Source organism: Brachyistius frenatus, unplaced genomic scaffold, assembly GCF_029030835.1.
Source record: "Brachyistius frenatus isolate BFR_SWC_R1_liver_20210118 unplaced genomic scaffold, ASM2903083v1 Contig_9, whole genome shotgun sequence".
Lineage (NCBI taxonomy): Eukaryota > Metazoa > Chordata > Actinopteri > Embiotocidae > Brachyistius > Brachyistius frenatus.
The window spans coordinates 2,999,511-3,012,923 of NW_027210608.1; the positions used below are offsets into that span (position 1 = coordinate 2,999,511).

The 13,413-nt window shown below is 42.8% G+C and overlaps 2 protein-coding genes across 3 annotated transcripts in view; both read left to right on the plus strand.

Annotated features, from left to right (window-relative positions):
• Positions 1-2,964, plus strand: part of LOC138616215 (leucine-rich repeat-containing protein 49) — a 37,145-nt gene extending 34,181 nt beyond the window's left edge. For both annotated transcript variants that reach the window (XM_069690362.1, XM_069690361.1), the window contains exon 18: positions 2,093-2,964. In XM_069690362.1, coding sequence (XP_069546463.1) covers positions 2,093-2,308 — 216 coding nt within the window. In that variant the 3' untranslated portion in view covers positions 2,309-2,964. The remainder of the gene's footprint in view (positions 1-2,092) is intronic.
• Positions 2,965-7,757: 4,793 nt separating this feature from the next.
• Positions 7,758-13,413, plus strand: part of LOC138616234 (thrombospondin type-1 domain-containing protein 4-like) — a 43,914-nt gene continuing 38,258 nt past the window's right edge. The window contains exons 1-5 of the mRNA XM_069690395.1: positions 7,758-8,073; positions 8,701-8,755; positions 8,961-9,027; positions 10,259-10,578; positions 11,817-12,249. Coding sequence (XP_069546496.1) covers positions 8,727-8,755; positions 8,961-9,027; positions 10,259-10,578; positions 11,817-12,249 — 849 coding nt within the window. The 5' untranslated portion in view covers positions 7,758-8,073; positions 8,701-8,726. The remainder of the gene's footprint in view (positions 8,074-8,700; positions 8,756-8,960; positions 9,028-10,258; positions 10,579-11,816; positions 12,250-13,413) is intronic.

The window sequence follows — 13,413 nt, forward strand, 5'->3', positions numbered from 1 at the left end:
GTTACACATGTAGCCTATTTCCTCAAACTCTATACAGCAGGTAGTTGTTATGGAGCACTCAGGGACAATGGTTTCGTTTTATGAGACCTGAACCAGTACAACAACTGAAATGTGAGGCTTCAGCTAGGCACGAGCATATTCTGTTCTAATAGTTTTGAAAATAAATTACTACATGTATAGTGGTTGCAGTAGCTGATTTGCATATCATAGAAGAGTGGACTATAGCCTTGGTGGAGGCCTGCGCACTGTGAGTGTACTTCTAGTTCACAATAGTTTCACAACACCACAAAAACTACTTCAACTCTTGAACGAGATGGAAGTTACTCGTTTGATTGCCACATCAACCATTAATATTTGTCTACTGATAGCTAACAAAGCTTTCTTTAGTTTCAGAGTTGGTGCCCTCTGTACGTCAACCTTTCTGTTTTGTTGCCTTCATACAGAATCTAGAATCAGGTGTCAAAAGAGACAAAAAGAAAAACACAAGTTGTGACTAGAAAAGGAATCAGTTTCTGGTGTCATTATTGACATTCACACACTGGTCATTAATACAACATGAGATAGGAATTACCATTTGACATATTGCCTTATGACAGTTTGGATCTCACATGCGTGACCATGTGATCACCTGCCATTCCACATATTTAGCAAGATGCACCATGTCAACACTGCATGTCATTTTTCCCTTTTACTATATTGTGATTTCAAGTAAAAATAAATCTAAGCAGTGCTTTACTGCAATGTATCCTTAGAACAGTTACATCAAATGTATCATACTGCTATTTTATGTATACAAGTACCTGGCAAAAAGAAAGTGGCCTGCCAGAAGTGTGAGATCATCAAAACTAGAGAGTGAATTTCATGAAAGTCATGCTTCTATTTGGGCGGCGAGAATCTATCTCAGAAATGGAATTAGTCCCACAAGTAACACCAGAAACTGCATTGGCTGACATGGCATATAAACCCAGGGATCTCTAAACCACTTTAGAGATCCCAAATACAGCGAACATGATTACACTTGGGCTCAATCCTCGTCTTCAATATACATCTTTACTCACACTAATAGATAAAGGGGATTTGGGATAACAGCCTGCTCAGCAGCTGAGAAGATTCATTCTATAGCTAATAGCCTCTTAAAAGCGGGCAGTCACACTATTGCAGTTTCATCCCATTTTATTTGGGTGCAAACTAACCTTCATTCACGTGGTGAATGTGACATGTTTGTGTAAATTGGGCACTTCTGCCTGCTTTGGCATGATGTTGCTTTTACTTCTAATTCCCCCTGCTCAGGTCACCTCATTCACTTAGTGACCAAATAGAGGATGAACATATTTCATCTAGTACAGATTTTCAACGACATAAAAGGACAACTTTTATTTCAATCAGTGGATCAGGATGTGATTCTTTTGGCTTTTTATCTAATCGCATGATAACATCAACACCAGCAATGAAATTCATTGAATAGCTTATACTACATGATAGCATTTTCAACTCCTGTTGAAACTTATGACAATCTGAGGTTTGCCAAAGAGACACTTCACAGTGCTGATCGGAATGTTTTTTGTAGACTGCCGTCATCAAGGGGAAAATAACTTATCAAGATATCTTAGAGGATAGCATCAGGGTGGGTGTCTGCGAGCTGAAGCTCAGTGGAAGTTGGATGATGCAGCAGGGCAAGTGTGGCCCAGGGAGAGCCCAGACCATACAACAATAGAGATACTGTGGAATGAGCTCAAGAGAGCTGTTCACACCAGACATCCGAAGAATGTGTCTGCGCTTAAGAGGTTAAGCAAGAAAGAATGGTCCCAAATTTCCTCCTGAACATTGTGCAGATTGGACTAATTACTGAATTCGAGGGTTCACTTCCTTTTTTCACCAGAACTGAGGATGCGTAATGGATGTGTTCAGTGAACACATATAGGATTAAAACTGTTTGTCTTTTTAGCTTAAGGTCATTGTGTCTGTCTATACTTGTGATTTAGATGAAGATCAGATCACATTTTGTGACCAGTTCATGCAGGAAATGAGGCAGTTCCCAAGTTATAACGTGTTTTTTCCCTACGAAAATGATATTGTCTTGTTTGTTTGACAGGAGGGCACTGTGGAGTCATCGGAGCGCGCTGCCATGATAGAGCAGTACCTCCAGGAACTGGTCCAAAGGGCGTCAGACACCAATCTGAAGGGCGAGGCTTTACACAAGCTCTGGCCCTCCATGTTCGCGGAGATGGTGAGAGACTGTGTGTTGGAGATGAGGGACCGAACGGCCTTCCGCCAAGCAAGCCTGGCAAAGCTCTCTGAGACCAAGTGAAAAAGGACCAAAGGTTCACTCTTAGACCACACACACACACACACACACACACACACACACACACACACACACACACACACACACACACACACACACACACACACACACACACACACACACACACACACACACACACACGTAGACATAACTCTCTTGGGCACCTCCTTTGCGTAATTTTAAACTCCATCTAGTGCACATCATCACTTCTGTCAGTTTTTAAAGTCTTTGGAAACTGAAGAGTGTATTTCTGGAGTTCGATGTATTTTAAAAGATGACAAAGGCATCTTGACTGAATGTAGATTTTCCCTGAAACCACACAAATTGGATTCTTCCGAGCTTGGAGCTGTATCATACTTGGAGAACGTTAAAGAGACTTGATGACTTGTGATGCATTGTGGTCCCTACGGAGAATCCTCTGCACTTTAAAAGCGTTCTGAATGACCCCTCTAAACCTTCGCTATCACTAAAAAAATGACCCGTGTCTCGTTTCTTGAGACTAGAATGATTTTTTTTCTGTATTAAAAGTTGCATTGCTCTCTCACTTCCTCCTGCCTGACATAAAAAGAAATGGCACAAACAACGACAAAGTGTTTTCTTTGTTTACCACTGATTTTCTGTATTATACTTAGTATTAAAAGATTATGCATTAACACTGAGCTTGTGTACATGGTTTTCATGGTTCCTAGAAATGTCTCCGAATGAGTCAATTCTTCCAGGCATCCAGTCAGATCAGTTTTATTTCAGGTGCAAACCTTCTCCTACAGCATGAATCCACCTGTAAAGCATGTTGTGTCTTCGAGGGAGTCTGCAGTCACTTTGACAGAAAGCATAATCGACACCTTGTAGACCACTGGTCTCAAATGAGGCTCTGTGTGCGTGCTAGGAGGTCCAACAATTGTCTTCTAGGTAGTGTGAGCTCAGACTGAAATGTCCCTGGAGGTGTAGAGGCTTCAGCGATTTCTCACCACCTGTTCATGACCCCCCTCACTAAAACTATCCCACAAAAACCCCCAACGTATTTAATCAGACATGTCAGCGGAGAACACGGGCCGATCCCTGGAGGAGCAACCGCAGGGCGACGGAAGGTCAACAGCTCCACACACACACCGAGGAACTGACAGCTGCTGCTGTCCTGTGTCATCCGCCCCACTGGAGATCAATGCCCTGCTCGCACGTATTTGACTTGAAGTAGACAACAATGTCAGGTAATATAGTAAAGACTTTTTCTTCTCAGTGGTGGGTGGTTGTTTTCTCTTTTTCTGGCGGCACTCCTGATAAATACCTCTGGAAGCATCATGTTCATCTCAATCCTCCAGGTGGCACACTGTCTCCAAACAGATGACCGCAAACCGCACTTTTATACAGTCTTGTGAACGGCCTCTGTAGTTCAGTACTTTTGAGTTCTCTGTCCAAACATGTAAACATATATTTTTTCAAACAAACATCTCAGCATGTTGTACACAACAGAATATTGTGTTGCTTTTCGGGGCACCTGTCCCCTGAAGACCTCACACGACGGCCTCTTGTTGATAACAAAGATAACCACTCACTGCAAATGTCTGCCATCAGAATGCAGCTACAGCTGGTTTGTCTCGCCCAGCTCTGATAAACAGCATCGCTTTGTGCTGACACATTTTGTCAGTTTATGGGAGTACGGCTGTCAACATTGCGAGACGAGTATAGTCCCAAAGGACTGACAGAGCTCAATGACGAGTGACAGCACGCAGAGACAGACTGTGAGAAACAGTGTCTCAGTCCAGACAGACCAATCTTTCCTGAGGTCCAAGCAGTGAAGGTGGCTCAACACATTAACACAAGTCCATGTGTCATGATGAGGAATAACAATCATCCTGCTGCTCATTAAAAATACTCCAAACTTGTAAAAGGCCAACACAACGTCCCGCTCTACTCTGTCCACTCAGCATACAAGAGTTTCACTGCAGTTTCACTGCTCACACAAGCCCGTGACATGTGTACCGGGCAGATATTATATGAATATCATAATCTGAGACTAGATACCGTCTCTGATTTTGGATATTATAATATTGTGGTATGGTCTAAGTCTTCCCCTGATTCTATGGGCTGCATTGCATTAAACTGATGTAACTTTGTCAACTCAGACTGCTCAAGCTACGGTCTTTAATATTTTGTGCAAGCACCATGTAGTCCTCCCTACAATATTGTAACAATATCAATAAAGTTATAAAGGTATTTAATTATTACAGTGTTTTGCTGTCTTTTTAAAAAAAAAAAAAAAAAAAAGACTCTTTGGGCATGCCACGTCACTAGTGGGCAGTAACATATAGGTGATCGGTTACGTCACGTAATCAAGTGATAGATAGACGCAGGTGTGTGAGACGCGGTACGTGTCAACGTGTCTACCGCAGAAATGGTACAACATACGCGTATACATTTAACTGACACCAAACAATTGCCCGTTTCCTTAATATTGAACAAATATTAACACAACAATGGAGCTGCAACTGCGGCAGGAAAGAAGTGGCAAGCGACAAAGGACAAACTCCAGGTACGCGCGTTAAGAAACACATTTTGCATTTACAATTCACGACTAATGGATCACAACGAAGATGTTTAAAAACTACAAAAATAGTAAAGTATACAATTTATACGATGTGTACAGCAATGCACATCGGTAAACTGTACTTTTTATGTTTGGTAGTTTATGTTTTCTGAGCTGTTGTCAGAGAAGTAAAACTGCTGTAAGTCTCCAGCTGAGTGCAGCTCCTCCTCCTCCGGTTGTTTCTGACATCAAATGTCAGAACTATCCTCTAAAATCAAGCTGTTTTCATATGAATGTCATATTTAAATACTTATTTGACTTACTTTAGGATTTTTCAAGTTTAAGGTTGGTGTCTATGTAACTTGGACATTATGCATCTGGTTACCTGTTGATAACTGACACTGAAGAACTGAGTGAATACAGAGAGACAGGTTTGTTAGCATTGTCCATATCATCAAAACTGTTGCTGTTATCTAAATTAACAAACTGAACTCTTGAACTGAAATCAAAGCATTGTTTTGTTTCCCCCTCCATCACAGCATCACTGTAGGTCTCGGCTGCCAGGGCACAGCGGAGATCGGCCATTTCACTTTGTCAGTTTTTCCAATACTTTTTTTTAATTATAACCCCTGGGCTACATGCCTGAACTCAGTCAGCTGTTAGATTTACAGCTGTCTGTTTAACACTGTACTGTTGTAATCATAATTCTGGACATATGGCCAAGTCACTATTTACGCACAACATATGTTGGCTAAATTGCTGTACACCATCACTGAATTTAATTGAATATACATAATTCATATTGGTCCAAATCTGGAAATGCCAGTGGAATATAGAGGAGGTTAAACTGATTCCAAAAAGAAGTGAAGTAAAGTGAGAGCATTGCTGTACTGGTGTGGATTTGCTGACTAAAGTCATGCAATATTATCAACATAATCTGTGTTTGGGTGAATGAGAAGCAATAAAGCTAAGCACCGGTTTGGAGGCTGCAGTGTTGATGGGCTCGACCCTCTCATTGACTTTCGTTCCATCTGTAGACATGGCTGCCAACTCGTTCTACCTCACAGGACCAACTATTAGTCTCTCCTGGAATGAACCAAGTGTATTGTTTATTGTGAGCCACTCGCTACAAACAATAATCATCTGAGACTGTGATTTCACTGGTTAGGGAGTCAACAACATTTAATACATCAGTTACCATTACTATTAACTTTTAATCAAATAAACCTTCACTGCAATTTAGTTACTTTACAACTTTAACTTTTTTTAATTTTGACAAATGTATACTATATTATATATAAACATAAGGAAAATTAGCACAGTACGGGCCTATATCTTATCGTGCTATTATGTAACTGTAAGGTGGATATTACTTCCAGTGCAGTTTATGTGCAGAGGCAAGTCATGGTGCCTTTTCATCCTGCGTCAGTCAACAGTGACTGCCCTCTAAATCTCGGCCAATGAGGCCATCAATTGGTCATCCGGAACAGTAGTTCATTACAGAGGCCTTAATTGGAGGCCTGTTTGCCTGTGAAAGGTTTGGAAACATTGGGGTTAAAGGCAAATTCCTGAGCAGTATCAACATCTACGCACCAGTGACAAAGGTCAGCGGGGGCAACACCAGCACCAGCTCCCTTGCTGTCCACACACATACTGTATACATACAATACAGTGCAGTGCAGCAGTACACGGATCACTTGATGGATCTGTCGGTACAGACATGTTTGTTTAGACTTGTTTAAACACTGATAGATGTCACAATATTTGCAGACGCGGCTGCCTGCAGTATAATGAAGGTCTTGTCCTTCTAGCATGTTTACAGATAATGGCTATAATGAGCTGCTTTGATATGAACCACTGAACTATGCATAGCTCTGTTTTGTTTTTTCACAAACAAACAGGCCAGAAAGATCATTAAACTGAGCTTTGACGTATAAAGCATACAATGTGAGTAATTTTAGCCCAAAGCAAAAATGTAGCTTCACCACTAGGCTGTATACATGTACAGAAGTGTAAAAAACGTTGTGACCTCCCTCATAAATTAGGAAACTTTTGTCCTTTTTCATCAGGCTTAAAACACTTTAAGTTTTACAGTTTTGTTTATTTGCTTTTGGACGGTAAGTCGTGTGAGAATCCAAGTGTCAAGATTCCTCTTGATGAACTCTGTCTGCCTGGCATCAGAATTGATCGTTAATTGAACTATGGGTTAATTGGAATTTACTAATTGCTGCAGTGGTTCTTGGTAGTAGACTATGATAGAGCACTGTAAATGTTCTTCCATCTGTTTGGTGGATAAGAAAACAATACAGCTGTTTTTAGCTCAGTCGAAGAAAGTTGGTGCTTTCAAGAATGATTTTCTTCAATGCACTTTTGGATTATAAAATGATCAGTAACCCACTTTATCAGCTTATAGTTAGAGGCTCATGGATACTGTGAAGAGATAGTTGTATAGAGTAGGAAGAATGGGGGCCCATGTATGTACTGTACGTTATCATTTGGGTGAACTGGCCCTTTAATTTTAACAGCAATGAATCAAACGCAACAGAAGAAAAAAATAATAATTATACCGATTTCTTTTGTCGTATAAAGTTAAACAGCGGAGAAGCTGATTGCAGTTCGTTGAGGTCATATCAGGATTTCTGTTTCATGACTACAGTTTTGTGCCCACTATCAGTGAAACCGAGCAGCTTTGAGTTTTGGCTTCACTTCATCAGATAAATGAGATCGTTTACCTCGGATGTCACTGTGAGCGAGGAGCGTAAGGGAGAGACACTGGGGCTGAGCATTTAAAAACTAATGCTCTCTCTGAAGCGCGCCAAGGCACTCACGGAGTGGGGAGAGGAGGAGACTCTCCTCTTTATATATATATATGACACTACCGCACACGCCAAGACAAAGTAGTAGTCGCGGCAGGGGGCGCAGCAGAGGTTGTTTTCTGTCTGCCGCGGCGTCTTCCAGCTTTCTGTCATTCGGTGTCTTTGTGCGTAAAAGCAGCTACGCCGGACTCACCGCGATGACCAGGGACCGGAGTTTTGCATTTTGCCTGGGTTTGATTTTCAACTCTGAGTAAGGATTAACTGATATCCATGACTCGAGTTGAATCAAGTTTCTGGAGGGAAACCCTGCATTTCTACCTGGATTAATGTTTCAGCCACGAGGATACCTGCGCTTGAATAGGACACACTGGTCAGAAAGTACAGTGAAGTAGCGAATACTTCACCTCCCCCGCATCAATAACCTACAGGTACGCTGTCATAATGATATATGGGTTATTATTGTTCATTATTTTGCTTTAATAATTACAGTAATACTAATATTTACATGCTAATAGATTCGATTTTTGTAGAGATTTATTATTAGAAGTCTGCAGGACCTTTTGACCAACTTGTTTGGTTCACTGAACTTAATTTAGACAAGGTGCAGAGTAGGGCTGAGTTATGGTGAGGGGTGAAAGTCCTCACTGAACCTCAGACCTGCTGTCCAAGGGGTTGCAGTTTTTCCAGCAGGGGGGCTCCTTCATTAGGAGCCTGGAAGGTCAGAGGTCAACTCACATGGTCAAGTAAGGAGAAGCCTTTTTTTTTTTTTTTTTTTCCCCAGAAGACAAATGAAGAAAATAGTCAGGATTTAGACATTTGGATTTGTGACAGATGCTGCTACTAATAAAGTAAAATAATTTCCATTTTTATACAATCACTGTTTGTCACCCTGAGTACGTCAGAGTATATAGTTGACTATTTTCTGTCGATGGATAGTGATCCGACACAGTCTATTCCCATAGAGCCTCTGGACCGTGGCCACACATGCTGCTGTGTTGAAAATGTCACCACCACTCAGGTGTCTGCTAAAGTAAACTTCTCTCTTTACATTTAAGTGTCCAGTTCCAAGAAAACAGGAACTATGCAAGGAGACTGTTTCTGGATTATCAGGTAATTTAATAGTTTCTGCTTTGATCTGTATTGAAATGCAGCTGAATGTCTGCGTTCCCATTCTGTTGTGTGTGGCTGTCTCATTCTCTGATAATCCAGTTCAATAATAGCACTATTTGAAATGCATCTGTAGATTCAAATTTATAAGCCATTTGAGGAAAAGTACTTGTATGAACAGTAATCACTTTGGGTCTGTTGCCTGCAGAGTTTCGCTGCTGCTGCTGCTTCATCCAGACCCCCTGGACAGCCAGCACACTGCAGACCACAGGAAGGTGAGCAGCAGATGGTGCTGTTACTGAGAAATACATCTGTGTTCTTACATGTGACCTGTTTGATATCCTCACTCTCATGATGGCAGACCATCAATCCCATATTTCCAGGAGTTTTCCTTTTTGTTTTATCTGTCAGTCTAATTGTTGGGTTGGCACAGGTGAGTGGAATGCTTATCTCCAAAGATGGCATGCATGATTATGTCTTGTCAGCACAGCCAAATCCCACCCTGAAGAAAAAACGAGAGTCTTGCCAGGGAGAACCTGATCAGGGTGGTAATCTGTGAACTTGTAGCGAGAGAGAGTGAAAACGTCTGTTCATGGCAGTAAAACGGAGACTGTAGAGGGCTGATGTCAGCTGTCACCCAAGCACCTCCTGAACCCTGCAGCCACACGAGGAGTCACCCTGAAGGAACTTAAAGTGGACCAAGCTGACTGACACATCAACAATCCTGGCAGTCAGTAGGGGGTCATTGTGAGGCGGCTCCACGTGTTTCCGCTGGAGGTCCAGCTGTGTGACCTGTGGCTGACCCGGAGATGACAGTGGCGTTGAGTTTCAAAAGCTGGAGCAGTAGAAGAGGTGGGGTGGAGGGGGGGTGACAGGGTCCGTGGTCTCTCTGAATAGCTGCACAGACTGATTGACAGCAGAGGAGCTCCCTGCCAACTCTCTCCACTGCTTCTGTATTCTCTTTCCATCCGCTAAAAGTCAAAGGCAGCTGAGCTTTTATGACGGCCATGTGTTTGCCCAGAGAGGTCGCTGTGAATGGAGACAAAGTGCTCCTTAAAGAGCAGGATTTCCACGCGGCTCCATGGATAAAGCCGGCTTGGCACAGGACTCCTGCTGGCAGGTTCCTCAAACAGAGAGCGCAGTGATCACTGCTAATACGTCGCTGGCACAGTCGCACAGAGGGATAGAGTCAACAGTGAGAAATGCAGGTAGCCAATAGGGGATAGGCCACTAACAGACACCCACTAATCAGCCAAATCAGGGCTTTATAAGTGTGAACAGAGGTCTGTTTCATGAACAGTGGTGGGGGGCAAAAGAGTACGATAGTCATGGTGATGAGATGAGGTCACTGACTTGAGCGTTTATACGAGGCCACGAGCTGCAGAGATTAAAGTCTTGTTGATAGATGCTTTCCATCTGTCCTTAGCCTCCATCAGTCTTGTGGCACTCTCACTCTTCTCTGCACTTTGTGATGTTGCTAATCGAGGCCGTTTCATCTCCATACAGGTTCCTCAAAGGGCAGAGCAGCAGGAGTTCAGGGCAGAGCACGGAGAAATTCGGGGCTCCTGGGGCACCTGGGGGCCCTGGTCAACCTGCTCACGGACCTGCGGAAAAGGGGTACAAGAGCAGACCAGGCCCTGTCTGGCTGTGTACAGTCCATCGCAATACCCCTCCAGAGGAGCTGGAATACAGCCTCAGCAGCCAGGCCATGTCATTTCAGCCCTGCGACCGACAGTTCCACTGCACCGTGATGGTTTCAGAGCCTCCAACAGCAGCAGCCGAGGAGAGCTGAGGACGGAGAAGGAGACCAGGCCTGGTGGACGCAGGTATCATCCTGGCCAGAGGGTGGAATTAGCAATGTGCCAAATCACTGTATTTAAGACTGGAATTTCAAAACTCTCCAAGATCTGTTTTGGGTTTAGTTACGGCTGAGTGACGAAAGAAAAAAACTGATAGTGGATCAAAATAATGAATACAGGGACTTCAATATAGGCCTCAAGGAGTCACTGATGAGGATCAGACTACAAGATGTAATTGGCACTTAGGTCAGGAGCATCATCCTCTGCTCTAGTGGCCTAGGTACTGACGCACCAGGACCACTGCTCAAAAAAGCATTTGTAATTCAGTTGCTGATTTTGATCAAGTGTTGAAACTTAGAAACTTGGTACTAACTCACGAAAGTTATGGCTCCTTTGTGCTCTGTGCATGTCACAGTGCTGTGCACCATTTGCGCGCAACAGGAGCAGTCTCTAAACCTTTTGATTCCACCTCGTACGTTTGCTCTCGGGCAAGACACCAAACAAAAAGACATGTGTAGTGTGCCATGTCTCGTGACTGAGTCACTGCAAAAATGATCACCCCATGATTGTTTAACGTCACACAGTGACCATCAACAAAGACCAACACTCTACTTTGATTTCTTTCCTTTAATCTGTAGTTAATTTTTTGCTTCCTCCAAGCAGAAACGTGTAAACTAATTTGTAATTATCTGTTTAAAATACCATGTCCCTGCCTCTTGCATTTTATTTCACCATAATAATGATCAGTGAAGAACATATTGCAGCTCTTGCCTCCGAGATCTGCACGGCTGTGCTGCATGCTGAGCAGCACAGTCTAAAAGTGACTCTTTGGAGCCATCACTGTGGGCCATCTGACTGCCCTCCAGTGGAAGGCTGCTCTTTTATAGTTAGAGTCAAAGGCTCGGCTTGTGCTTGGCAGCTTTGTGACCTCCTTCCTGTTGTGCTTGCCTTTAAACAAATAGCACTGACAGCTGAGTAGTGGGGGGTCGTTTGAGTTGGAATCTAAGGAGCCAAATAACAACAAAAGCTCCCTGAATTCTGCTACTGGGATCCTGGAGCTTCTCAAAAGTTTTAGTGTCGGATGAAGGGCCATGGTGGTGTCCTCAACAATAGAAAATGACATTTAACTAAAACGTCTGTAAATAAAGAAGAAATGAATCCAAATATACTAGTTGCCCTCAGCATTACACTCCATGGATGTTTTTTGGAAGGTATATTTTCTATATTTAAAGCCAGTGTTGATCTCTTCATGTTTGTGTTTTCAGGAGGGTCCCTCACATTGTCCCAGGGAGGTACGGCTACGGGAGAGCGCCTTATGTTGCTCCCCTTCAGACGGATACAGGGCGGGGCTCTGACACACCTCACCACCACAGACAGAGACGCTCTGCTGCAGCGAATTCCCACCACCCCACTGTTAGAAGCCACGGCGGCCACAGGTCAAACAACCTGGACCGCTCCAAACACCCCCATCGCTACAGCAGACCCCACATGCACCCCAGGGCACAGCATCCCCAAAATAACCAAGTCTGGGCCCCGCTTTACCAGCCTAGTTCAGCAAACCAGGCGGAGGTCCAGCAGGGGCTACAACCAGGCAGCCAAACCCCCGGCCCTCAGCAGCATCAAGAGAGACCTTACAACCCACTGCCTTCTTCTTTCTGCACGGGGGAGCCCGCTCACTACAGGATCTGCAACAGTAATGTAAGCAGTTCTTATTCTCAATGTGATCACATGCAAAGTGTCGATTTGTTCTATTGTTTAAGCTTTGCTGAATGAAAATATACATTTACATGAAATCCACTAAATTGTTAGAATAAAAGATAAAAACTTAATGATCTTTCCTTTTGTTATGGTTCAAATTAGCCTTGATAAGAAGGAAGCATTTATTTAAGTTTATCATTACCTGTATTGATTAAGTATTTTAACTGTATTGTAAAGGAAAGAAGGAATTTGAAGGGTTTATTTAAATGTCTAAGTGAAGAAGCGAACTGTCAGTCATTTATTTTACAGCTTCTGGAAATGGCTTTTGTTGCAAAGTCTGCACTGCAAATCTCAATGGTCTAAATGGATTTGTGTCTTATTTCCAATTCCTGATGTATTTGCAAACAACCTCCATCAGCTGAGTGTGAGGTACACCCTATCCCGTACACTGGGACACATCATCTCTGGTCATTGGGTGTCTCTGAGACCGATTACATAGGAATTGAACAAGCACATGTCTGTGCTGCCCATGCTGCTGCTAAGCTAATAACAATGTTCTGTGATCACTCTTAACATATATTTTGTTTGTAATTAGACAGAAATATTAACTGTTTAAAAACAGCCCTCCCACTTCCCCTGAGTGGAAAAAGAGCAGTTATTATTGCATATATAAAGTCTGTACAGTTACAGAATCTCAGGACAATATGCACACCTGGAATAAAAACATATTGCATGTAGTAAGCTTCTTCCCATGGGCTGCCAATCAAAGAGAATAAGGTGTGCTACAGAATGAAACAATGCTGGCATTGTGTTAAATTCTGATCCTCATGTAAAAGTAATGATACTGTAACATCCAGAAAAGGAAAAACAGTGATTAAAACCCACACAGGTTGTCGCACACTCGACTTGGCATACTTTCTCTCCCTGACATTTTGAGTATTTTACAATTCAACATTTGGTAAATACTGACTCTAAATACGCTCTACTGGCAATGCTGAAGCTATTATCTGAGGTAGAACTACCAGTTAAACCTCAGGTTTAATGCACAAGTGTGAGGATGAGCTTTGTTTACTGGATGTGAGGTCATTGAATCTATGCCATACGTTATGTAAATTCAATGTCTGGCTCTGTATATTGTCTCTCTGGTGTGCGATGCCACAGGAA